The sequence below is a fragment of the Sinocyclocheilus grahami genome, unplaced genomic scaffold, assembly GCF_001515645.1.
Source record: "Sinocyclocheilus grahami isolate Dianchi unplaced genomic scaffold, SAMN03320097.WGS_v1.1 scaffold106.1, whole genome shotgun sequence".
NCBI classification, from domain to species: Eukaryota; Metazoa; Chordata; class Actinopteri; order Cypriniformes; family Cyprinidae; genus Sinocyclocheilus; species Sinocyclocheilus grahami.
In genome coordinates, this window is record NW_015505285.1 from 1,447,767 (window position 1) to 1,475,278 (window position 27,512).

Here is a 27,512-nt window from a genome sequence, read left to right on the forward strand (position 1 = left end):
CAGCTGAAAGAGGAGGATGGAGCCTAAACAAAGTGAGCAGCAGGGACTCTGAGCTCATCACCAATGTTTCATAACAATATTGTGTAATATACATTATTTATATTGTGTGATGTGTAACTCTAAATCTGTCTACAATTATCTATTTTTGTCTTTTGCTGACTTCATTTCCAGCTATCAAAGCAACAATGTCAGGCTTTGATCTAGCTAACGTAATGTGATTAATATTCATGAGCCTGTCAGAACTTAGCTCATTTTATTTTAGTCTATTAGTAATATTGGGTTTGTTTGTATCATTATATATTATTATTAGTATTATTGTTATTTACAGAAACATTGAATTACATCTCAAGCATCACCATATATCTTCATAAAACCCAGTCATTTTGTGAAGAGAACCTGATTTGATTTGGAAAGTGTAATGTATAGGCTATATAATATAATTGTGTCTGTGCGTCAATCTCTGACAAGAGTGCTAGTGTTGGCATGCATCGCTGAATGAAACTGACCTTCTCCATAGCTAGCTTGGTGGAGATGGCACGGCCTTGCAGCATCTCTGGGGCTGTGAAGGCACACACCTCATCTGTCATAGCACAGTTCTTGAATGCCAGCGTCCCAGTCGCGGACAAGAGCAGTGATGCAGGAGTTATAATGCTGCAGATATTGTGACCTAGAAAAACAGACCCACATTCATTTAATTTTTCATGGAGTGCACTCTTCACCATCAGGAAAAATCTTCAACTTCAAGGTCAACGTTTTACCTTTGTAGGAAAGGTCTAAGAGGGATTCAGCTGAGCCCAGCAGGAGCGACCACACCTCATCCTCTTCCAGCGGTCCTCCTCTGGCTTCCAGCACCTCTGTGAGGGTCACAAATGTGCTGCTCATTCTGTGGAATTGCGAGACAGATACCTGAGAAGGAGAGACACAAGCTAACTGACTGGTGGAGGTGGAGAGAAATCAGCTGAAAGAGGAGGATGGAGCCTAAACAAAGTGAGCAGCAGGGACTCTGAGCTCATCACCAATGTTTCATAACAATATTGTGTAATATACATTATTTATATTGTGTGATGTGTAACTCTAAATCTGTCTACAATTATCTATTTTTGTCTTTTGCTGACTTCATTTCCAGCTATCAAAGGAATAAGCTTAGGCAAGAATGTGCCAATTGTTTTGCATAATCACTGGTGATTGGATTGTACTTCAGAGGACACATACAAATACATTTCTTCCATTTTCAGATCATTTTCGGAGAGAAGCAAAATGCAAACAGACTGATTTTAATTTACTACATTTGTGTTTTATTATCAGTGCATCTGACACCCTCCCAAAGTTTCTGCATTAATACACAAATTATGCAGAGATGTCAATGATTTTAAAAGATTTCAGCTACTTTCCCCCCAATATTAAATATCTATGTTAAAATATCTATTTCTAATCCACATCTAAATCTTTATTTCCCTTGAACAATAGAGATTTTTCCTGGACTCTTAAAGTGTGGGCATGAATTAAAGGGTTTGACATGCAGTAGAGTTCTAATGTTCCAGGAAACAGTTGTGACAATTGCACTCACAGTTTAGAGAATGTTACAGTGCCCCTATTGGGAGTGTCCAACAACAGGTTGACATGCATGCAAGCTCAAAAAACACTTTCATTGTCTTATAATATGCTTTTATTTTTACCTTACTTGCTCAACTACTTCCAAACGATTTGCTCAACCATTCATTTTCCCAAACCCCTCTTGTGTGACGCTAATCTGCCTGATTGGTCATTGGTCTCATTTTCATTTCATCATGCCTGTAATGCCTGATAAAGCCACGTTTGTGAGCACAGTGCTGCTTTGTGTACAGGGTTGCCGGGGAAACCGTTATTTTTACCGCTCCAAAAGCAGCACCTAGTGGCAAAGAATGAATTTGCATTTTCATTCAGACCAACGTGAATATGGAGGCCGAAACCTGCAGAAATGACAATAACTTAGTACACAGATACTGATTTGACAGTTTATTTGAATAAATATAAAAGGTGTGCATTATAACTGAGACCTACACGAACATGTTACAGTTGGTTGTGTTACTGTAAGTAATTTCCCTCAAATGCTATTGAAGTTAGAAAAGTGTATACCAATGTCGTATGTAACTTTAGAGACGGTCCCTAGATCTGAGAATATCGAATGCAGGGAAATGACACCTCTGGCCATTCCGTTGGGTCGTTTGTAAAGTCACGATACTGTACGGACAATACGGCTCAATTTTTCTATGTATCTTGCTCTGTTGAACGGCAAAAGTGACTTTACTAGGCTATATTGGGTTTACACCATGCATTTCCTGTCAGCGGGAAAGCCGCGCCCCCAGCTATCACAAGACCTGACCAAGTCCATGGTTGACACCCTCTCATTAGCATGTTGTGCAGAGGAAAAATAAATGCAGAACTACATTCAGAAATAAATGAGTGATCAAAGGAAAATAAATAGGATGAGTTTAGCATTTCCTTAAACATTTTCCATTTGCCCACCAATTTATTTTATTTATTTGCCTACTTTAATCACATGTTTAATTATTTCTATATGTATTTAAACAAGAATTTGTGTATTTATTCGCACATTTATTTATTTATTTGCATATTTATTTATTTATTTGTGTATTTATTTATTTATTGTTTTTGCAGGTTTCTGCCTCCATATGTGAAAAGACCTACAAGTGGGCGGGCAATATGCTAATATTTCATGTTGACGTCAACATGAAACGGCTTGGGATTCGTTTTAAAAACGACTCTTTCAGTGATTCAGAGTCGACTCTTTCTTTTGAGAGACAATAACTTAATACACGGTGCACTTTCAGATTTAAAACTTTGCAGGATGTTTCAATTCACTTAGAGCTGTGTTACACACTGCATGAAAGGTAATTTTCAAAAATCCATAATAGGGGCACTTTAAGACTGCCAAAGCCATTGGGAAAAACTGTATGTATTCTGGTCTGTTTAACTGTAACTACTCAAGAAAGACGCCAGAGGGAGACATTTCACATCAAGAACATGTCCATCACTAATCAATCATATGCACTTGCCAAAAGAATGTTCCTTTGGTACCACTCTTTTTGATGTAGACGTTCATAAATCTAAATTGCTTGCAAGAGCAGAATTGAACTTACTATAAATTACTTACTATAGTAACTTACTTACTATAAACACATTCTTTGGTATTTATGAGAAATATAATTTAATAAACCAATAGAATAGTGTCTTTTTTTATTAATTTATCTGGTCTTTATGGGTTTCCTCTTACTGTGATGTATACATGAAGTGATGTGTGGCTGGTTAAAGTCCACATAAAATTAAAACAGTATTGACTTTCTAAAAGCATGTGGATCATGATTCATCAGTGCACATAATTTTTTATCCAGTCAATTCACAAAGGAATAAAATCAAATCTTATCCTACACATTTTTACTCTTAATCACATCACAAGTAACATTGTCAGATGCTGTTAATAGACATTTTGATTCAAATTTCAAAGCAAGGTAACAACAAGCAAATGCACTGAACATAAAAAATGTTAAGGATTACAGTAATCTGGCATGTGATGTGGGACATAATCAGATGTCCATAAGGAGACATCAGGACCTGGATATTGCCAAGGTACTCCTAGTGACTGCTCAAGTAAATGTGCCAAAATATGTCACCAACATCAGCCATTAAGACTTAGAGTCATGACTCTAAAAAATGTTTCCCAACCACATTCTCACTCTGCTAATTTCAGCATGTCAAGGTAAAATACTACACTGCAATTAATGGCATAGAGAACAAAAATATTTTCAGGTTTCTCTTTGTTTCAAATCAAGAGGAATTTACTAAAATGTAAAAATAATAATAAATAAATAAAGTAAAGGCTATATAACAGCTCTCATAAATAATGAGGATATTGCTGTAATTACTGTTGTAGCATTGCCTCTTTAACCGTTTCAAGGCTATTTAGCAGTATATTTTGTATAATCTGAAGAGCTACTTAAAAAAGACATCTATATGACTTTTCAGAACTTTAAATGCTGTCATTAATACATTACAGGTAAAATAAAAAATGTAATGTATATTAAAACATTTAGATTAAAAATATATTAATTATATTAAGTAAATATATTATACTAAATGCATTTAAATAAGAATGACTGTAATGTATTTTAAAACCTTACGTTCAGTCTGTTGTTGTTTGGTTGTCTTGAGGCTTATATTAAACTAGATCAAGTCTGGGTGCCAATACAGGGAGATTACAATGACTGGTTAATTACACAACCTGGGTTTTAATGACTCAACACCTTTGTAAAAAAGGACAAACTAAAATATGGTAAACGCAGTCATCTAAAAATATAAGTAATTTATGGATACCGGGTTGTTCTCTGCCTCAGTATGTCAGATCAGTCAGAACAACAAATGTTTGGGCTGGACACATACACACAAAAATGTACCGATGCAATAATGAGCTTGAACTCCAAAGAAGGTTCAGCAGGACCTGCAGATGTGTAAACATAGGTCTGAACATTACAAGAAGCCTTGAGTTTCTTTTTGTGGCCTGTCAGAAATAGAATGCTTAATTTTAAGCACACAAATGCTAAAAACACTTAAGCCAACATTGCTGTATACATATATATGTGCCTCTAAAATTTAAATCAAAATCAAAATAAGCTTGAGCTCTCTCAGACCATTAGTATCTAGGAAGACATGCATTTTCTCATGGACTAAGAGAAAGAAATGACACTAAACTCACTGCATTCCTTCAATAACTAAATCCTAGAATATTCTGACAAACTGTGTAGCCTTTGTGTACAAATAATAACAGGGGCACATAAACACTGGTTAAATCTAAACTAAAAATATCAGGAAAATAAAAGTGATTTTTGTTTTTATATTATAATTTTTCCATTCTCTATTGATTGAGAGGTTCTAGGCTTTCCCTGTCCAAATCAAAAATTCTGAGATATACATAAACTAATCACAACTCAGCACTGTAGCATTTTAATAGCATTAACCAATATAGCTGACCAAGTCATGGCAGCAGCATTAATTAATTACAAACGGACTATGTTGTTAATCTTAGAACGTACACATTTCTGAAATTACATGTAGAGAGATTCACAAAATTGTACAAATTATAACTACTAAACGTGATCTATCATCTTAAGAATATGAATAGTTTTTACCTTCTAGCATTCAATGTCTTAAGGTCCTGATCTCCCTCTGATGCCTTCAGTCCCGGCACACACACTTTAATCCTGTGAATCACTACATGTTTCGTTTACCTTCTGTTACCAAGTGCCTCATTTGACCTAGCTATGCACAATCTACAGTTCAGCATACTGTAGTACTGTACAACCATACAAAAATGCATTTGCTGATAAACTACTCCCATCTAATCACTAAGAAGCAACTGTGTCTGTGGGACCTCGAAACATTTTTGCAAATTGAACAACTATTCTTAGACCACAGCTAAGAGCTCAATTGGATTGAGCAATGACAAAAGAGGATGAGGAAGTCTTCAGGACCTCTTTTTTTTTTACTCAACACTCTCAAAACAAAGTTAGAAAGCTGTCACTGGAACGGTAGGTACAAAAGCTAAAAGGTACATATTTGTACCTTATTTACCCCCAAATTAGTACCTGAAGTGTGCATATCAAGAGGGTACCCACAGTTTTGTACCTTTTTTTTCTGAGAGTGATGCTGTGGTCCTTTTATGTAGGCCTATATATTTAAATAGCATTTTATTTGTCCTTGTCCTTGTTTAGGCGTCTATGACAATGCACGCACAGAAGTATTCTGATTTTTTCCCATCACATTTCAAGTCCTGTATTGTGTTAAATAACATTCTGTAGTGAAAATTACATTTAAAACATTTTTTTAATAAAATGGCTGACTCTTTAGTCTTGCTAAAGCTAGCTGGTGTATATGTATCTCTAAAATACACCAAATTAAACATTTGTACACTTTTTTACATACTTTTACAGCTTTTTTTTTTTTTTTTACAACTTTTGAAAAAACTTTATTAGGTGCCGCAACTGTGGACAGTACTCATTTTTTTCTTTTTTGAGAAACAGATTGATATAGCAATTTTCACGCAAGAAATATTAAAATGATTTATGATTAATTTACTCTTTGTTTAGATTAACAGTTTTAAAAGTGCATTTTTAAATGGATTTTCATATTTTATTAATTAAAGTATCTATCTGAGTGGGTTAAATATATTAATATCCTTAAAAGGATGCACAACATAGCCTAATTTTGATCAATAATAGGCTATTTTGACAGATTTTAATAGAATAGATTCACAGACAGACAGACAGACAGACAGACAGACAGACAGATAGACAGATACATTTGAATATAATTCGGTTAACAGTAACACTCAGCCCATTCCACGCCCACAGAGAAAACCAAGGCACAGGTATATCTGTCATGCTCAGTGAAGACAGAAAGAGAAATAGTACAGAGAGAGAATAACAGACAGACAGATACATAGATTCACAGACAGACAGACAGACAGACAGACAGACAGACAGACAGACAGATAGACAGATAGATAGATAGATAGATAGATAGATAGATAGATAGATAGATAGATAGATAGATAGATAGATAGATAGATAGATAGATCTTATCTATGAATAGACCGGCGTGATGATGGCACGGAAGCGAGTGGGGGTTTGGTGACGTAGAGCGCATGTCGTCCGCAGTGCACGCGAGGCCTGCTGCCAGTCAGTGGAAGAAAGCGCTTTCAATACGCTGAGGTCATGTTATCGAAACCAGCAGCCGAATAAGCGCTATTAATAATCGATAGAGCCTTCACCACATAATTTCTGAAGAGTCCGGGTATTTAACTGGCATTTAGGATACAGGGAGTGTTTGTATTTTAATCGTAGCAGGTAAGTGAGCGTTTTAAGGTGGTTTTAATGCGCGGTATTGTTTCGCCGTGGGGGAGGGTGTGTGTATACATCACAGCTCATTTTCTTTTATTTGAGACAGTAATACGATAATGTCGCTGTTTTGAATGATGAGGCTTTTTAACGTAGCGGCTAATAAATGAGCCGGGCTCCGTGGGTTATGTGAGATCGCTTACAAAGCTATTTGTCAAGCTGCTCGCTTTGCCAGCCGCCCACTGTAACCATACAGTGTGTGTTTTCTGGATAGAATTGAATCAGGAATGAAACATAAGAAAGGCTGATTTACTTATGGGTTTAGTATGTATACTGATCACTGTCAAAGACTTGACAAAAACGATACATTATTTCTTGTGTATATATTGTATCTTACTGGCCTGTGCTGTCGTGTAAATCAGGATACATATATGATCAAAAATGTAAATATCACTTTTAAATTGGCAACAGGCTGATTGATTTCAGCTTGACAAAATGTGCCCATTAGATCTGTTTGATGAGTAAATTGTTATACTAAAAGAAACTGAGCCCTAATGTTTAATCGCATAAACAAACCATAAAAGTTTGTCTTAATCAGGATTTGTCCTATTGTTTAGACTGTATATAGCCTAGATATCAAGCTAACTAGAAATTATCCATTTAACTAAAACATTTTTTAGCCAGTCACTATGTGATTCATTTTTACCTTTTATTAGTGAAGCTGTCCAGAATACTGTATTTTATAAATAATTTAATCGAATGTGGTTTCTTTCGATTAATTTCTATTATTGTGCATAATAATACTTGTGGTATGAAATTATTCTCTTTGGGAATGTTGTGATAATTGTGAGGCAGTGTTATTATCCTGGAAGACTAATATTTGGCTCTGATTAAAATTAGAAATTGTTACTTGATTAACTGGTTTGTTTGGGTGCGTGCCTGATTGTGTAAGTATTGATATTGGCCTGTATGTCAAAAAGTGGTTGGTAATTTATTTATTTATATTTTTTTCTTGCTTGATTGTACACGGTTGCAACCACAAATCAAAGCTTGTCTAGAATGAAGTCTTGACAAAAGTCTCTCTCTGTTGCTATGGATCCAAAATGCTATTTTTTCATGCTTTCATATTTGGACATATTCAGTGCTACTTCCTTTCATTACAGTGAATTGTGTTACTTTTAATGTAATTTAATGACGACGTGTCAGGAAACAAAATGTCCCTGATATTATGCCATTTGCGGAAACTGCTAAATATGTGGAAGCATTTTTCTTTGGAACTGGGTCATGCTGTTAGTCCTGCTGTTTTAACTCTGGTTAAGAGCTATTAGGAAACGGCCCTACTCTTTTGTGGCATATGAGTCCCCTTTTTATGTGTGCGTGTGTTTCTAACAGCTGTATGCTCTAGTTATTTTCTTTTTCATGGCACAGAGATAAAGCCCAGAGCCAAAAAGAGGTTCGGCACCACTCTATGCTGTCCTTTCAGTTTATTCTGCAGTGCCAAGAAAAAAAGATACTGCAGGAAAATCATGTTACGGTGATGAAGATATCACAACAGTTGCAATATTATAGTGGATTTTGTTTTGTTTTTATGGTCTAGGTTTGTAAAAGTCTGCCTTGTTCGGATGCTCACACTTCGGCTTCACCATGAACAAAAATAAGCGAGAGAAAGAATTCTACAGCGTAGATGTGGGAGATTCAACATTCACAGTGTTGAAGCGGTATCAGAATCTAAGACCCATTGGCTCGGGTGCTCAGGGAATAGTCTGGTAGGTTCTAGAGCTCGTATTCCACCTCAAATCGAGGACATTACACAATCTGTTCATCTGCTTCATGCATCCTTTTCTCTTTTAGCTCAGCGTATGACCACAACCTTGAGCGAAATGTGGCTATAAAGAAACTCAGCCGGCCTTTTCAGAATCAGACTCATGCCAAACGCGCATTCAGAGAGCTGGTGCTCATGAAGTGTGTCAACCATAAAAATGTAAGTCATGACCCCAAAATGACTCGTAACATGTTGCATGCAATGGGAAATCCAGCAGAGCATAAGCGTCTAATAGATATGCTTTTTATTTTCCAGATAATAGGCCTCTTAAATGTTTTTACACCACAAAAAACATTAGAAGAATTCCAAGATGTGTGAGTATATGTTGCGTACTATTTACACAGTTAAAAATGCCAGAACCCAGCTGATACCCCCTAATGCTCTCTCCCCTTTCTCTCACATCCACACACCCCTCCCCTTCTTCTCTGCTCTCTCTTACCCCCCCCATCACACCCTCTTTTTTTGTCCCGCCCCTTCCCCAATGACAGTTACCTAGTAATGGAGCTGATGGACGCCAACCTCTGCCAAGTCATTCAGATGGAGCTGGACCACGAGCGGCTGTCCTATCTGCTGTACCAGACGCTGTGCGGAATAAAACACCTCCACTCGGCGGGAATCATCCACAGGGTCTGTGCTCTTTAGCCTAAAGCCTAGCCTAAAGAATCCTAGCCTAAACAAAAAGACTGCCGTACACAGCCAAGGTTGCACTGACAGCGAAAAGCTTAATAATCAGTTAAGGTGAGGGAGGGGGAGGGGTTTCATCCCCTGGGCTGATTACTAAAAGCCAGACCTCTGCCTGCCTGCCTGACTGCAGCTGCTGCTGTGGACTGCATTGCGCTGTTGAGGCAGGGATGTGTTGAGAGGCGACAGGAGGGAAGCGATCAAGTGATCCTCAGTAAACATCGCTGTCCCGTTTCACCTTGACTTTACCTCTGTCTTATACAGTGTACTGCTTTTGCGCAGATATGACCAGAGACCTTTATGTTAATACAATGAATCCCTTGTCACTGCACAAGGTCATGTCCCATGAATGGCGACCTTTGAACATTAAATATGCAAATTTCATTTGCAGCCGTGGATAATCAAGCGTTAAATGAATAAAAATGGTTTCACTCTGACAGATCTATCGATAGGTGATGAGAAAACAGAGGAACACTGAAAGGAAATAATTCATCTTTTTCGAGGTTTATGGTGTGGAAAGACTTGTTTGTTGAGAGTACAGATCATTAGTTTTGATACACTTTAGCCCTTGGAAATATACTGTATTGTTGGTCAGTTTTCAGTTAGACAGCACCATAAGTGAGACATCTAAAATGCTTTCTAAAGCCCACACAATTTATAACCAGTTTATTTGCAATTATTGATTTTGACAAAAACGTTTAGATTCACCCATAAATATTTCCTGAATGTTAGTTAGCTTAGCTGCAGCCACACATCTAAAAGTCTGCTTCTGTTTTGCATTTTTCAAATGTAATAACTTTATCTTTACAATATATTATCAGCATATCAGTTTGAGTGGATAGTTGAACTGACACAAATTTCTATTTAAAATAAATGTGGTTCTTTTGAACTTGTATCTGTATGCAAGAATGTGACACTGAAGACACTGAAGACTGGACTAATGGCTGCTGAACATTAAGCGTTGTTCAGGAATAAATTGCATTTTAAAATATATTAAACTATAAACTTTTAAGCTTCTTCTGTATTTTTAATCAAGTAAATGCAGCCTTGTTGAGCATAAGACTTATTTCAAAAATATAAAAAAATCATACTGACACCAAACATTTAAACAGTATTTCACAATTTTTTCATTATTTTTATTTAAACAGTTTTAAATATCAAAACTTTGTGTGTGTTCTTCTCAGGTTTTAAGTTTTCTTAGGTCTCAGACTTTTGGACTGCCATTATATTTTTACATTATATTTTTCTTATTTACTCTCATGAAAAAATGGCAAATTGACTACTATTCTGTCTTGTGATTCTTTAGGATCTGAAACCCAGCAACATCGTGGTAAAGTCAGACTGTACCCTGAAGATCCTGGATTTCGGACTGGCTAGGACAGCAGCTACGGGTCTGCTGATGACACCATATGTCGTGACACGTTACTACAGAGCCCCTGAAGTCATCCTGGGAATGGGATATCAAGCCAATGGTCAGTGCTGCTGACAAGCAGCAGAATGCCTAGTTGGCACATCCTATGCATGCTTAACGGCAATATCATCCTCGTGCTGCAGGTTTCATTTCACGTCTCTCTAATGCTTTCCTTGCACTAATAGCTTTGCGGTTTCAGCACCAAAATTTGTTACGAGGGAATTCTGTCTTTTTGTTTCCACTTTGATGAAATGTAAAGCCTGTTCAGTGTGTGATGAGTAGACAATGGCTTGGCGTGTCATTTCTTACTCAAACTATAATGAATAAAACAAGCTCTTATGCAACAGTACAAAAATACTAACACCCCCTGACTTCCTGCTTAACTGTTTTCTCTCTTTCCCTCTGCTGCACGCGCTTAGTGGACATTTGGTCTGTGGGCTGCATTTTGGCAGAAATGGTCCGTCACAAAATCCTTTTTCCTGGGAGGGACTGTATCCTTGAGCCTTACAAGTAAAAAAAAAAATGCATCTTCGACACTAGAATTGCCTGTTGTCATTTTGACAAACTGCATTTTACTCATGGGGCACATAATGAGCTTGATATATTGTATAGTCCCTCGCTAGTTTGGTATTAATTTAATGAAGATTATTTTATATTGTGTTCTTTGTTATGCATTGTGTTTTGGTTATAGCTTTCTTTTTCTTTTTTTGCATTTCACTCCCTTGTTTATTTCTGTGAGGGGCGGTTTTGACTTTCTGGCAAATTTTGGCTTTACTTTGGTGAACACCACTATTTTGAAGGGTTAGTTTTGAATTTTTACACTGGCACCTGCTTGTTTATTAGTTATTTCTCATTGGTACTTGTTCTAGTTTCATATTAAATCATATTCTAGAAATTCTTGTATATATTGTTGTATGTTGGCGCTAGTTGTTTTGATATTCATTTAGCCATTGTAGCTGTTCTGTTCTCTGCTCTTGTGACAAGGGAGAAGTGCATCCTTGGTGAGCATAAAGATGTTTAAAAACATTTTAAAAAATCTTTCCAATTCCAAACGTTTAAATGGTATTGTATATTAGAAATTTGGGATCTTTCATGTATACCATTAGGTCAAGGGTGGCTTGATGGTGTTTGAGAACACATCGTCCCAAAACGCCTACATCAGGATTTTGATGTCATCTGTAAAAAAATCTAAATCTGAAATACTGTGCAAGGTTTTTTTTTGCTTCCATCATAATCACTTAATGAGTCACCATCGTGAGTCACAACATGAGTGTAAATGGTCAGGCGTGTAATGCACTGTGAAACTCGTTTCCAAAACGTTTAAATGGTATTGTATATTAGAAATTTGGGATCTTTCATGTATACCATTAGGTCAAGGGTGGCTTGATGGTGTTTGAGAACACATCGTCCCAAAACGCCTACATCAGGATTTTGATGTCATCTGTAAAAAAATCTAAATCTGAAATACTGTGCAAGGTTTTTTTTCCTTCCATCATAATCACTTAATGAGTCACCATCGTGAGTCACAACATGAGTGTAAATGGTCAGGCGTGTAATGCACTGTGAAACTCGTTTCCGGTTTATTTATAGTATTGCAATGATTATTCTGTTATGTCTGTGCTCCATCCTCACTGATTTTCCATGCTAGACATGGCAGATCCTGCATGACGCACCTCACTCTTCTTGGCTTGCCATCTGATTTCATCATCATTTTGTCTTTTGTCATTCTGCCTCCCTTTTTTAAGCTCTGTGTTGCATGCTAATTTCACTTTCATTTCATTTTTCAGTGGATGTATGGTCTGTTGGCTGTATCATGGCTGAAATAGTCAGAGGTAGTGTGTTGTTTCCAGGTTCAGATCGTATCCTTACCTGTCTATCGTGTGCCATCCATTCCATGGTTATCACTTCTCTTTAGTAAACACAATACTTTGTTTCCCATGGTACACTATGGCATAAGCAATCAAAATTAATTGGTTCAATGTACAAGATTTATGGAAAGCTTTCAAGATGATAATTTTAGATATTGTAGGACTGTTTATACTTTTCTTAACCCTCTAATGCCTGAAGATATTGATCAGTGGAACAAAGTCATAGAGCAGCTGGGAACACCATCCCAGGAGTTTATGATGAAACTCAACCAGTCTGTGCGGACCTACGTGGAGAACAGGCCCCGGTACACTGGATACAGCTTTGAGAAGCTCTTTCCCGACGTCCTGTTCCCTGCTGATTCAGAACACAACAAACTGAAAGGTACATCTGCTTGAAGATTTAAATGGGTGACATTATTTCTGTAGCATTTTACTTCATTAGGCAGCAGTGCAATCGCTGCTTGCAAATGTGCATGTCAAAATGTTAATATAGATTTCATCCATCATTTAACTGACACACATATTTGCAGAAGAAAAACAGCTTAATTTGAAATTCTAATCATTTCCAGTGCATGCACAGTGAGTGGCCTGAATAATCTGCTGTGTGGTCGAGGTGACATATCAAGCCACTTGAGAACAACTGAAGTACCATTAACTCTTTGTACTGGATGTGATTTGTTATGCAGCGAGCCAGGCGCGGGACCTGCTGTCTAGAATGCTGGTGATAGATGCATCCAAACGAATATCTGTGGATGAAGCTCTGCAGCACCCCTACATTAACGTGTGGTACGACCCAGCTGAAGTGGAAGCGGTGAGTTTATGCGCATTCACACACTCCAATTTCCAATCCACTGCTGTCAAGTACATATGGAAGCTCATTGTAATTTTGATGAATATCAAAATTCACATTCGTTCACTTCGTTCACATTTATCTGATCAAAGATCAGTAAGTTTGTAAAATATTCTTACAATTTAAAATAACTGTTTTCTGTTTCACTGTATTTTAAAATGTAATGTATTCCTATGATGGCAAAGCTAAATTTTCAGACGTAATTACTTCAGTGTTCAGTGTCACATGATCCTTCAGAAATCATTCAAATTCTGCTTAATATTTTTGTTAATTCTGTTACATTCAGGTTTTTTGAGTTCAAAAGAACAGCATTTATTTGAAATAGAAATGTTTTGTAACCATTTAAATATAATTTACAAAAGATCAATTTTGATCGGCTTAAGTCCTTGCTGAAAAAAATTGATTTCTTTCAAAAACAAAAAAAATCTTACTGACTTCATACTTGTCAACAGTAGTGTATCTAATAGTTCTCACAAGAAAAACATGAAGTTTGTGGCTCTGTTTTTCACCCCAGATAAGCTCATATTCAACACATTGATTGTTTTTCTCACCAGTATAATTATGTGTGCTTATCTTTCTCTCTTCAGCCACCTCCTCTAATCACAGACAAACAGCTCAATGAGAGGGAACACACAGTGGAGGAATGGAAAGGTGGTTTGTTTTTCTAACTTTAAAGTTCACAGAGTGAAATCCGATGCAAAAGGAAAGTGCCAGAGGCTGAGAACAAACATGATTTGCCCACTGCACACACGGTCGAAATCTTGTCTGCAGGGGTCACCTGATTGAATAGTGTTAATAAACTCCTCAGCATGTTTAAATGTCTGACGGCAGTTGCTTAAATTAGAAAGATTGATATTTCTTTCAACTCAGGGAGCGTGTGCTGTCAACCTAAACCTTGCCAGTTTCCATGACTTCGTTCATCTGTTCAACGTATGACAGTAAATATCTAAGTAACAATGCAACTGCCTTTTTCAGCTGCATGACCGTAGCTCAGCTGTTTTCAAATTTCCAATGACAAACTAGTTTTTCCAACAAGTAGCTACTGTATGTAGTGTGACGATGCTGCAAGTTCCTAAAAGTGTTGCCAGTTTCGATCCATATTTTATCAGTTCAGAATCAGTTCATTTGGAGAAAAACAAAACAATTGGTTTCATTTCAATCCCTTTCATCCATGTAATTAAATTGTGTTCATTACCATATTTTCAAGTTACTATACATTTTTACCCAGATTTTATGCATCTGTTTAATTTCATTAAACCCAGATGAAATCCCTATGGTTTTTGTGCTAAATATATACATTTACAAAGCTTTATTTCCTTAAATGGCTTACTTAGATAAAAATTGTGTAGGCCTCTGTTCTTTCTCTCGCGTTATATTCTAATTGTTCTTTCTTTGTTTTCTTTGTCTTCTACAGAGCTGATCTATAAAGAAGTCCTGGATTGGGAAGAACGGATAAAAAATGTAATTCGAGGTCAGCCTTCCCCTATAGGTTAGTAAGACGATTTTCTCTTAGTCTAATGCAGATTATGCTAATAATTTTTTATTTAAATTGATTTACCATTTGCATATAGTCACACATCATGTTTGGGTGATCTAACTGACTGTCGTGTTTCACATAGCACAGGTGCAGCAGTGATCAACGGCTCACCCCAGCCCTCCTCCTCTTCCTCCATCAATGACGTCTCGTCCATGTCCACAGAGCCCACCGTGGCCTCAGACACAGACAGCAGCCTGGAGGCCTCTGCGGGACCCCTGAGCTGCTGCAGATGACTATCACCTTCCCCTGGAGTTTCTCTGTGTGTGGCATGGTATCAGATTTAGGCCAGTCTAATACTTTATTTTGGGTCGGGTATGGCTTTTTTGTGTTCCGCTCTAGATGCTGTAAATGACTACACAGTTTTATCTTTTTAGCGACAGCCCTAACAGACTCAGCCAATGATAGTGAACTCCTTAACAAATCTCTTCTTTTATAAGCTACATTTAGAGTATTTTGTCATGTTGTCGTAGAGTGATTTTGGAAGGTTATCTGTAAAGATTGAATTGTGAATATATTTTCTCAAATTAATTTATTTTGAGTCTTTTTCCTGGTCAATGTATAATTTTCTTGGTCACTTGGGATATGAAAGTCTTTAGAAACAAGTCCATGTTAGTATTTTACAATGGACATTACCATATTGCACAAATTAATATCAGCTATTTAAGTACACTTTGACATAACTTGCCTGAGGTGGCATTTTCTGGGTCATGTTGTTTTGTACAGTTTCATTTAGATATAACAACTCACAACATCAAAAAAAATATTTTTATATGTACGTTGATTTATTTTACCAGGCTGTTCTTTTTTCATGAATAGTTTTGCTGCTGATTGACTGTGAAATGTGATGTGCTTGTGCGTATGTCTCTGATGTTCTAGTTCTTGTCCTAGTCCTAGTTATCTAGGATTTCAGCACTTTTTTATTTGTTATAATTATTAAAAAATAATTGTTTTACCCCTTCAAAATCTGCTTATAGAACAAGCATTGCGCTTTCTTTAGCTGTGATTGTATGTATCATTGCATTTTGCAGTTTTTGTCTAATATTTTTAATAGGTTTGTTTCTTGACATTTGAGTCAGAAATTTTCTGAGCTGGCAGAGCACGTATTTTAGAAATTATTATTTGGAACACCAACAAAAAAAAGTCTACACTGGTCCATTCCTAGCATATTCCATTAGAGTTGTTAAGCTACTTATTTATTTATTTTTGTACAACAGTGGAATGAACCAGATCTTTGGATTGGTTTTACTTTTAGCGTTTTTTTGTTTCTCCTGTCAGGTCGGAAGGTCTTTAATGGCATGTAATGTGCTGTAAATGAACGGGACCTACTGTATTGGGGATTGACCTACATTGAAAACTGGAGCTCCACACATGATTTGATAAAAAGTTTAAGATATATCAGGGAAGTGGGTTTGTTTTACATTTGCTTTAGAATGCGAAGGTGAGAGAATGTTGAATAGGCCTAAGTTGTGGAGTAGAAAGTGGGAATCTGAATGTTGTTGACGTATGGGGTTCAGCCCATTGGATTTATTTACCTGTGAACAGGGTAAAAAACGAAATATTTTGCTATTACTTTATATTATTGTTGTTTTGTTTTAAGTGCTCTTAACAGTGGCAATGATATCAAGCCCTACATACTTGCCTGGGAAGCCTGAGCCTGCTATAACTGCAAAGAGCAAAAGCTTTTAGGCATGAAACACGAGCCGTTTAAAGGTCGAGTCTGATCTACCTCACACTTGATGCCATACAGCTCACATTTTACAAGTATTACTGTAACCTTGATTTCATTTTATTTATTTATTCAGAAAAATAGGAGTGTTGAAGTGTCTGTAGTTTGAATCTGTGAGAATGTACTGTATGTATGTGTATACAATTCAATGAGTATGTGTCTTTGTTTATTCTAGACTGTTTTTTAGTTTTCTTCAGCTTATGTGCAGTAACTCAAAGCTGAACAATGAACCGTGTTATTTCAGACTCGACATCTATGTGAAAATCTTTGGAAGGGTTCTGTCCATGTTTTGCTGTTTTGAGAAAAAGAAAAGAGAATCATAAAAACGGAGAGGAAAAGTTTCTCATCCCCAGTCTCAACGATGGGCAGTATCTTGCATGACCTGCTTAGCATTTGATTTTAAGTCCAAAACACTGTACAAGAACTATAAGATCATGGTGCTGGGTTTATTAGACTTCACGAACTGATGCAGTTGTTTTATATTAGGGTTAGCAGATTACCACCTCATTAGAATGCACTGAAATTCAACTGTTAACATCATAACAATTTATAGTCACCATAATCTGCTTGTTAAGTCACAATGTAAGAAATACTGTTTCCGGGTCCAAGCCTCTAGTTGCTTCAGATGTTTATAAGCACTATTTATTCATATCACACATTTAAGCTCAGCTTTGAAAAGCTCACGGCGTACACAACAGTCTCTGGGCTCACGATTAATAATGATTAATAAAAGATGAATCACTGTTTTGCCAACTGAGATTTCACTTTTGGCATCTGATAGAGTTTTTGGACCCAGAAGCAGTAATAAGCGATGTTCTATTTTTTATTTTTTTGGCAGCCTGTCACTCACATGAGGTTGCAGCAATTAGTGACAACAATACAATCAATTAAAGTTCTGTAATAAATAATGATTGCAACTTTTGTTTCATACCTAACACTGAAAAAACTATACACGTCAGCTTTTAAAAAGATGTTAACACAACTGTAATGATGAGAAAGCTTATAATTTAAGTGTTTTAAGTAAACTTTACCTTATGAAGTCTAAAGACAAAATACTCATTATCAATGTGCTGTGGATTTCACACATACCTTCGTATTCGAGTTTCATAGTTGGCCTTCTGTTTCTTTAACTCGTCTTTCAGCTCTGTTACCAGGCCGTTAAGTGCTGTCATGCTAATATCAGTATCTCCTGTGACGTTCACCACATCTTCTCCATTTCCATTCTCACTGCAGCCTGCACTGCTCACATACATTTCCAGTGCTTCGCTGCTCTCAGTGACCTCCGAATTCCTGTCTTCACTTTGCCCTTGGACAGATCCTCCAGCTGACCAGTCCACCTTCACAGAGTTCAGTCCAGAGGGGTCACTACCCACAGAGTCGGCCACTAAGATCTCACAGGAGGATGTGGACCAGGGCGTGCTTGCGACGCTGGGTACGCTGAGACTGGATGAGGTCACGTTGTCGTAAGTGGACAGACGGTGTGACAGGGCTGAATCCTTACCCATGCGCTCTCCGGATGACGTACGCCGGTGGCTGCGCAGAGAGGAAAGCCCGTTCATCAACCAGTTGCCCGTACTGGGCAAGGTGGACACGTCCACAGATGAGCCCCCAATTTTTGCAGGCTGAGCGCGTACCCCTCCGCTCTTGAAGGAGTACTTCCAGGAGGGGAGGGATTTTGCTTGTTTGCTGGGGCTGACTGTCACCCCAGCTTTTCCCTGAGGTGTCATTTTGGCAATGGTAGGGGCACCTGTATTGATATCTAAAGACGTGGCACTGCCACACACACTATCTGCCACTTTGGACGTCTGGCTCAGCGATGAGCAGTTCAGCATCTCCTCATCGGAGATCCACTCCGCCATGCCTCGCAGACCTGGAAGACAACTTCCTGTCTGTTCGGAAGACACATCTTCCTCAGTCCCCACATACAGACGCTCATGTTCACTGATCAACACCGTCATCAGGTGCTGAACCTGGGAGGTTCCTAACAAAAAAAAAAAAGTAAATAACTACACTGTAAAAAATTTAAGAATAATCAAACTGGCTTTACCATTCATTTCAACTTAAATTATATTGAACTGATAAATATGTGACCCTGGACCACAAAACCAGTCATAAGTAGCAAGGGGATATTTGTAGCAATAGCCAAAAATACATTGTATGGGTCAAAATTATCGATTTTTCTTTTATGCCAAAAATCATTAGGATATTATGTAAAGATTATGTTCCATGATGATATTTTGTAAATTTCCTACCATAAATATATATTCGATTAGTAATATGTATTGCTAAGAACTTTATTTGGACAACTTTAAAGGCGATTTTCTGAATATTTGGATTTGGAGCCCTCAGATTCCAGATTTTCAAATTGTTGTATCTCGGCCAAATATTCCCAATTTCAGACGTACTTACCTTCCATCATTGAAACAGGGTCCTCTACTTTAGGCCGAAGTATATTTGGTCCAAAAACTGTTGCGAGGTTCTGAACGCTCATCTTGTTCTCATGCGAGTGTGATTGCACCTCATCTAAGAATCTACATTGAATTCATACAGTGAATACAACATTAATTTACCATTCATTCAAATAAGTAAAGAAATCGTTTCAACAACATCGCCATGTACAAGAAAACTGAAGAGATGCTATATATTCACTTACTTGCAAATGTACTTTAACAAATTATAATTAGCCTGAGGAAGAGTGTTCACCTGCTTCACAAGCTCACTGAGTCCCTTTAGAAGACACATGGGAACAAGATACATTACAAATCCAGGAAACAAGGTTTTTGGTGGGGGAAAAAAATGCAGTGAGCTTTTCAAAACCACCTTTAATTGTACTGAATGTGCCCTTGTAGTATACTATAAATCTTAAAAGTATATATTCAAAAAAAATTGTGCTTGCAGATAATATTTTATTAATGAAATACAAATCCAAAATATTGTACATAAAGTACACGTTCATGTTTCTAAACACATTGTAAAAATGTAAAATTAACAGTTTAGTATAATCTTCTGTCATGCTTTAGTTTAGAGTAAAACATTAATTTCACATGTAAAGTACTTGATTATAATTTTAACTGCACTGTTTTTTGATATTACATTAAATGTTAATATATTTTAAAGTAAAGTATATTTTAGTTTGCTTGTCAGAAGAAATTAAAAATAAGAAATTCTGAAATTACATATAAAGATGTAGATAAGTTCCACTTACAGTAAGTGTGTCAAAAACACTTTAAACTTCAATTAATTGCATTTAATATATATTTGAAATACAATACGGTAATATATTCTATATTATAAATAGCATGCAATCAAGTGTCAAGTGTACACATTTAAGTATATTCTTTTAAAGTATATTATTTCAATAATAAATACTCTAATACTCCTTAAACATATGCTAAAGTAAAGTCACTTCTTTTTTGCAAGGACAATCATTATTTAATTCAACTTCATCTCATTGAAGGCTGATGTATAGCAGACTCACCACTTCTTCATCTTTTAGCAGAAGCTGTGCACAGGTTAGGAAGTCCTCATATTTATTAAAGGGGATCACAGGCTCTGGCAACTCCCTGAGGTAAAGCTTCAGGAGGGACGCCACTGTGTGAATGTCAGTGTTACTGCAAGAGGTCACACACAGGTCGGGGATACACAAATACATCAGTTTAGTTTTCGTGTCTAGACAAGTATGGTAAACTGGTCCAGCACACTGTCAAGCACCTAACCGGCATAAGCCAGCCTAGATATAGAGTAGAAACTCATGCTGGTCTAAACTGGTAGAGCAAAGCATGTTTAAAGCAACTTAATGCTCTTTATAACACTGATATCCACATCAGTCTAAATTGTTTCTACAAATCAGTTTATTGGTCCCTCCAAAGAAAGCTGTTTGTCTGCGTTTGACTTCTGCTACAGCTTGAGTGCTACTCTAGTTAACTGAAACTCGGCATCATTTAGTGGAAATATTGTTGGGTTTTATGATAAATTGCTTGTGCTATTCTTCATTTGTTAGTCACCTTGAATGAAATGGTCTGATGAGTGATTAAATGTAAATGTAAAAGGAAGTTTTGAACTGGTCTCACCTGTCAAACAGAGGCTTATCCCCACAGTCAAAAGCATCCTGCAGTTCTTTGACCAGGTTGGCCTGTCCTGGCATCCTAAAGAGACCTTCCTCTTTCAGACCCTGCTCCCGTATGAAATCCACACACTGCTCCACCAGCAGAGGGGCCAGTCGGGGTCCAAACTTTCTCTCATACTGTACTGTGTCCTCCAGGCGCTGGCCAAAGATAACTACAATAATACAAGCACCAGAGAAACATGTAAAAAGAGTGATTTGTAAAAAAAAACACGTTTTAAACTTGCGACGACATTATCAAACTGTTAGAAATCAAAATATGCTTCACAAAATTTGATTAAAACTCCAAAATGTACTGTTTCAAAGACTACTCCAGGCGCTGGCCAAAGATAACTACAATAATACAAGCACCAGAGAAACATGTAAAAAGAGTGATTTGTAAAAAAAACACGTTTTAAACTTGCGACGACATTATCAAACTGTTAGAAATCAAAATATGCTTCACAAAATTTGATTAAAACTCCAAAATGTACTGTTTCAAAGACTGTACAGTGTCCTATCATACCTTGCAAGACATCGGTTCTGCCTCGTATACTACAATCTTCAGCAAGCACACACAAGCCACGATGAGCGAACAGACAAGACAGAGCTGTAACTTCAGGCATGGGGCACATGACAGATCCCTGCTGGCACGGGCAGCAGTCCACTTCAGGCACAAGTGAACAGTGATGCATGAGAATGTGAGTGAGCGTGTGCACACCTGTTTTTGCCCATTTCATTGTAATGGTAACCAGCCTCACAGAGAGTGTGGAGAGAATGTGGGATGAGCGCAAGCGATTACACAGAAAGGTATCATATTGCTTAACCCATCAATGCCCAGATTTTTCCCCAGCGATGTCTTGATTAAAATGATTTACACTATGATATTTACACTATTAAATTTTCAGGATTATTTAAATAGACAACTAGTGATCGAGACGTTCCACATGTGCTCAGTCCAGCAGGACCACTGCTTGTATAACGCAGACCAGATATTTTAGTAACTGTTATATCATTTATTATTATTTTGAATGAACTGTTATATCATTTATATTGAGTTTCATTTTAATATTAGCTTAGGTTTTAGCTATTTTATTAGGCCTATATGTGCTTTTGTTCTAAATTATGTGCTAAATATTTCATTCGATTTTTAGATCAGTTTAAGCTTTAGTAATTTCAGTACTTAAAATGTGTTGCTGTTAGTTGCAAAGGCAACTTTTCAAGCGCGGTAAAGTTAGTTTTAAGTTTGATATTCGCTGGATATTCGCCTAGGCTGCTTTAGGAACCGTCTGCAAATGTACCTCTCAGTACAAAACGAAGTCCAATAATTAATACAAATTATGTTTACAACGCCATAGTAAATGCCTTGTGGGCAAACTGACAGAAAATATTTAAACAATATGTCGCCATAGACAATATCTCCCTTACTGTATGTACAGTAGGCTACACAACCAGTTTCTTTAAGAAAAAATACTTTACCTTGCTAACATATCATATGCTCTTTTAACGTTTTTAAAGTTACGTTTTTGATCCAATTTATTTTATTTTATATTTATTTCAATAAACAAAACGTTTTAATTTAGTATTAGTTAACAACAACACTGTTTTATGTATATGAGTGAATCATATAATCATTCACTCAACCGATTCGTTAAAAACACTGATTAATTTAGAAAGGAAACACCGCAACGGCCATTTTACTGTACATGGTTTTTGGAAACATGTTCTTTGACAAGCAAAAATCGACAAAGTAGCCTAAGTGTAAGTGTTTTGTGTCTAAAATGTAAGTTACTAAATATTAACTTATTTTTATTGTCACATTTTTATTGTCACATTTGTGCAGACGTAGGTCTTAATATCAAAGTATCAGAAATAATTTAACGTAAATACATCTGTTGTAGGCTTATAGCATCTTGTAAACCAATAACAAGATTGAGATATATTTACAAGTGCATCGAATTTGCCTTCCCACTTCACCTGGAGGCTTGAGAGGTGAGATTTGATGTGTAAGGGCGATATTGAGAAGTCTTGTTGCTGTTGTGTCTATATAAGCTATGATGAGAACGGCATTCTTTCTGGGACACATTACAATGGCGTCCTGTTGCGGATATTTAATATCATTAAAATTATATTAAAATGTTTGCCTTTATTCAGGCACCCCAAAATAATCTGTTATTATATACTAAAGATTCAGCCAGTCATTCAGACTCTGCCAGTGCTGTTGCTATTTTAGTGTGCCTGTATATCAACCATGCAGCATGATATAAGCTGTGTGCCAGATATAGATCACACTCTACCCAAACAATGCAAGAATAGAAAATCAGACGTATGCTTACTAGTTTAGTTTTCTTGTTTTTTTGACTATGCTGCCTCATAAGATAGAATGCTTAGGTTTTATTTGTGTGAGATAAGCTACCTCCTCCAAAGGGAGCCCAGATGACACGTCTGATGGCTTTGACCCAATCCTCCATGTCATTCTGGGAGTTTGCCATGAGCAGGAAAGCCTCATGGCTGAGAGCCGATCTGTCTTTCTCTCCTGTACAGCCTATGGAGACAGAGAGGGGAAAACATTACAAATAAATAATTTGATTGGTACTAATAGCATCCAGTCCCCTGACACTTAAAAGGACCGATAAATACCAAAACATGAATAATTCTATTCACTTACATCATTGGAAATGCTTCTGCTATTTTGATTAGAATTGCTGCTATTTATGAAAACACATTTCATAATTGATTATAAGCACATAATGCTAGTGCGGTGGCATAATGTAATTCACGATTGCTGGTCTTTGTGACTGAACTGCTATGTATAATGGTTTTCACAAAAACATTAAGCGGCACAACTGTGTTCAACATTGAGCAGCAAATCAGCATATTAGAATGATTTCTGAAGGATCATGTGACACTGAAGACCGGAGTAATGGCTTCTGAAAATTCAGCTTTGCCACCACAGGAATAAATTACATATTAAAATATTTTTATTTATACTGTATTTTTGATTAAACAAATCCTACCTTGGTGAGCATAAGACACTTCTTTCAAAAAAGCAAAAAATCTTACTAACCCTAAACTTTTGCATGGAAAAATATATGCAAGGAGGATATCTGCATTATAGTATAATTATTTGTATAATAATACTGTTTTATCTCAATATATTCTAATATTATCTGCACAGAGTACGGTTGTCTTTACAATATTTTATAGTGAATGTACCACTAGGTGGCACCAAAGTCATGGAGAAACAGCACATAGACAAAACAGTGATTTCTCTTTATGACATCATCCTACATACCAGACATTAACCATAGCAGCACAGGAGAAAAGTGCTATTTCGTTCTTAAAGGAAGGACAGATGAACTGAAATGTGCCATGACAATTGGAGAAGCCATCTTTTGAACTTAATTTTGAGCTGATTTTTAATCATTCTGTTATTCAAATGAACTAGAGTTGAAGAGTTCATATTCAGTTGATTTGCTTTTGGATGGTTTTCAAAAGCATAGCATGCCGTGTTAAATTCCTAGCATTATGGAACTGTGACTTCTTTTCATTTCCTTCCACAAACATCCCTCCCTCTTCATTTCCCGAAATTATCCTCAGCATAAATTCTGTTCAACCTAGTTTTTGTCTGTCTGAGCCTGGCTGCAGAATAAACTGAGTATTGTCAGGTAGCTAGTGGCTGTGTCAGACGACACACATAGGACTCCCTGAGGAACGCCTGACTGTCTCTGTCTGCATGTCTGAAAGACAGTGCCTCTGTGCTTGTGCCCTTGGCAGATGCAGTTCCACTGCCTTTCTCTCACATGTAATGACAATAATCAAAACTTGACTTTGTAGAGAAGTAAGTGTGACCTCTTCAGAAGACACAAGCTGTTGATTCTATTGGGACTGACCTTTATTTCTATTTAGAAATGGGTCTTTTGACTTTGAAAGTAGATTTTTTTTTCCACATTTGCTAACTGAACTATTACAGACATAGACGGGTGTAACTCTCATGTTGTGTTCTGTTCATTTTGACCCAGAGAGGATTTTCTTCTTCCCGAAAGATGCTAGTTATCGCTTTATCGCATTGGACTAAAACTTACAGACTTTGCTCACACAGGGCATAAGAACTTGTCACCTTGTTACATTTGTGGTGTAAAAAAATTGCTGTTAAATTTCTTGTTCTGCTATATTATTAAAAAATATTCAATATTCAATTTTTATCAACTTATCTTTCAAATAGCACTGGTTTTGTATTTATTTTTGCAACAGACAATGAGTCAATATAGCCACATTTATCCACAATTAATGTTTTTTGTTTTTCTCTCAAAGTTGAGTTGCATAAGTTAAGATTAATGAGGCCTATGACCAATCAATTCCAAAAAGAAATACAAAAATTATGCTGACTGACAAACAAAAAACAAGTTGACAAAAATTTGAATCCGAGATATAACATCAAAATGCCATTTCAATTATAAAACTTTAATTGATTTTTAATAATGAATTGAAATTATTTTTATTTTATATTATCTTAAATCTAAAAGTTTAGTTTTATTTGATATTTTCTTAAATATAACTGAAATCATTATGAAATTGATGTTTGAATGAATGAATTTGAGTGAATCATGCTCATATGTGTGCACTAGAGGTTGAACATTTGTTCTGGTGTTGCAGGTACATCAGCCCTCAGATTTTGGTTTGTCTTGGACCCTAAGGCACCAGTGGACACATTTTCATTCTGTACTCCTGCAAGGCCAAATTCAAGGTCAGGAATAATCACTCCACATTCACAAAATACTCTAATATCTGAATTCCCAGGATTTTAAATGTCCTTGCCGCCCCTTATCTGTTACCCAAAGCTAGGCTAAACTGCTCACATCAACATTCTCCTAGCATGCATATCCCAAACAATGATTTTACTATGACATTCAGCATATTTCCACGGGAAGGTCATGGATATGGACTATTTATAAAATGAAGGACTGAACAGTGATGTGCATGTTTAGCATTCCGCTGGTGGTAAGAACCAAACAATATCATGCCTTGCAGCCCACCCTTTAATACATGATGCATTGTTCAAGATAAAACATGTACTTGGAAATTTCATCTCTTCAAGAGTTTTTGCACTGGAGCGAGACCAATTTTCTTCACTAATGTCCCATTAGTTAAATACTTAGGCGCGTCCGTCCTATCACACTTTTTTTTTTTAAGAATTTCCACTTATATGTTATCAATAATAATTTAGTTTTAGCTTTCTTTGAGCACTACAATGCATTGTTTTGTTAAATCTTTGTACAGTAACAAAGATTTCACTCCTTGAATGAAATCACACTATAAGAGCTCAGTCAGCAGCTTTTAGGTGGCTGCCGCATATCTTCCTCTCTCGTGTATCAGAGCAAAATGGGAGGCAGCGTGAAGCCCAAGGCACAGTGTGCGGTTTGGCCAGCAGTAGACTGGAAGGATATCCAGCACGACAGGCCTGAGGCTTTCAGATGAAGATCTTTATTTTAAATCCAGCACTTTTCAGACGCTCTTGCTTTCAGAGGTGAAAGTCTGCATCTTAACTTAATGAGAAAACTGACAGCAAGATAAAGTTCAGCAGAACTTTATATCAAGAAACATCCTTTTTTTTGCTTAACAGGTAGTTAACTTTGAATATAGTTTATTTTATTGTATATTATATACAGTGGTGTGAAAAAGTGTTGGCCCCCTTCCTGATTTCTTATTTTTTTGCATGTTTGTCACACTTTAATGTTTCAGATCATCAAACAAATTTAAATATTACACAAAGATAATGCAAGTAAATACAAAATGCAGTTTTTAAATGATGATTTCATTTATTAAGGGAAAAAAGCTGTCCAAACCTACGTGGCCCTACGTGAAAAATTAATTGCCCCCTCCTGTTAAATCATGAAAGAACTGCAATTAATCACATTATTTTAGAAAGCTGAGTTAAATTTCACTAGCCACACCCAGGCCTGATTACTGCCAGACCTGTTGAATCAAGAAATCACTTAAATAAAACCTGTCTGACAAAGAGAAGCATGCTTAAATCGCAACACATTATGCCGCGATCTAAAGAAATTCAAGAACAGATGAAAATCAAAACAGTTGACATGTATCAGTCTGGAAAAGATTATAAAGCCATTTCTAAGGCTTTGGGACTCCAGAGAACCATGATCAGAGCCATTATCCACAAATTGAGAAAACATGGAACAATGGTGAACCTTCCCAGGAGTGGCCGGCCAACCAAAATTACTCCAAGAGCACAACGACGACTCATCCAAGAAGTCATAGAAGAACCCAGAACAACATCTAAAGAACTCCAGGCCTCACTTGCCTCAATTAAGGTCAGTGTTCATGATTCAAAAATAAGAAAGAGACTGGGCAAAAACGGCATCATGGAGAGTTCCAAGGCAAAAGCCACTGCTGACAAAAAATAACACAAAGGCTCGTCTCTCATTTGCCAAAAAAATATCTTGATTATCCCCAAGACTATTGGGCAAATATTCTGTGGACTGATGAGACAAAAGTTGAACTTCTTGGAAGGTGTGTGTCCCGTTACATCTGGAATAAAACCAACACAGCATTTCATAAAAAGAACATCATACCAACAGTCAAACATAGTGGTGGTAGTGTGATG

The 27,512-nt window shown here is 36.7% G+C and overlaps 2 protein-coding genes and 1 long non-coding RNA gene across 5 annotated transcripts in view; 1 reads left to right on the top strand and 2 right to left on the bottom strand.

The window, feature by feature from the left end:
• Positions 1 to 516: 516 nt before the first annotated feature.
• On the bottom strand, positions 517 to 5,415 carry LOC107588609 (uncharacterized). Its single transcript, XR_001609605.1, has 3 exons — positions 5,184 to 5,415; positions 759 to 906; positions 517 to 667 (listed from the first exon to the last, which is right to left on the bottom strand). It is a non-coding gene; the product is annotated as an uncharacterized lncRNA (long non-coding RNA).
• A 1,269-nt stretch (positions 5,416 to 6,684) lies between these two features.
• Positions 6,685 to 17,325, top strand: mapk8a (mitogen-activated protein kinase 8a). 3 transcript variants are annotated; one of them, XM_016276764.1, is made up of 12 exons: positions 6,685 to 6,899; positions 8,488 to 8,656; positions 8,742 to 8,871; positions 8,968 to 9,026; positions 9,201 to 9,339; positions 10,700 to 10,865; positions 11,224 to 11,295; positions 12,872 to 13,054; positions 13,359 to 13,483; positions 14,110 to 14,173; positions 14,937 to 15,011; positions 15,147 to 17,325. In XM_016276764.1, exons 2-12 carry the CDS (start codon positions 8,535 to 8,537, stop codon positions 15,290 to 15,292), a joined length of 1,281 nt encoding a protein of 426 aa, XP_016132250.1. In that variant the 5' UTR covers positions 6,685 to 6,899; positions 8,488 to 8,534; the 3' UTR covers positions 15,293 to 17,325. The 3 variants fall into 3 exon arrangements, with proteins under 3 accessions (XP_016132250.1, XP_016132249.1, XP_016132251.1); XM_016276763.1 differs by lacking the exon at positions 11,224 to 11,295 and adding an exon at positions 12,592 to 12,663; XM_016276765.1 differs by lacking the exon at positions 11,224 to 11,295 and adding an exon at positions 12,592 to 12,663 and having other exon boundaries at positions 15,142 to 15,249.
• Positions 17,326 to 17,864: 539 nt separating this feature from the next.
• Positions 17,865 to 27,512, bottom strand: part of arhgap22a (Rho GTPase activating protein 22a) — a 24,259-nt gene continuing 14,611 nt past the window's right edge. Inside the window, exons 4-9 of the mRNA XM_016276908.1 lie at positions 23,304 to 23,432; positions 20,856 to 21,063; positions 20,264 to 20,396; positions 19,439 to 19,512; positions 19,195 to 19,316; positions 17,865 to 18,766 (exon numbers count right to left, since the gene is read on the bottom strand). Of these exons, the coding sequence (XP_016132394.1) occupies positions 17,865 to 18,766; positions 19,195 to 19,316; positions 19,439 to 19,512; positions 20,264 to 20,396; positions 20,856 to 21,063; positions 23,304 to 23,432 (1,568 nt within the window). The remainder of the gene's footprint in view (positions 18,767 to 19,194; positions 19,317 to 19,438; positions 19,513 to 20,263; positions 20,397 to 20,855; positions 21,064 to 23,303; positions 23,433 to 27,512) is intronic.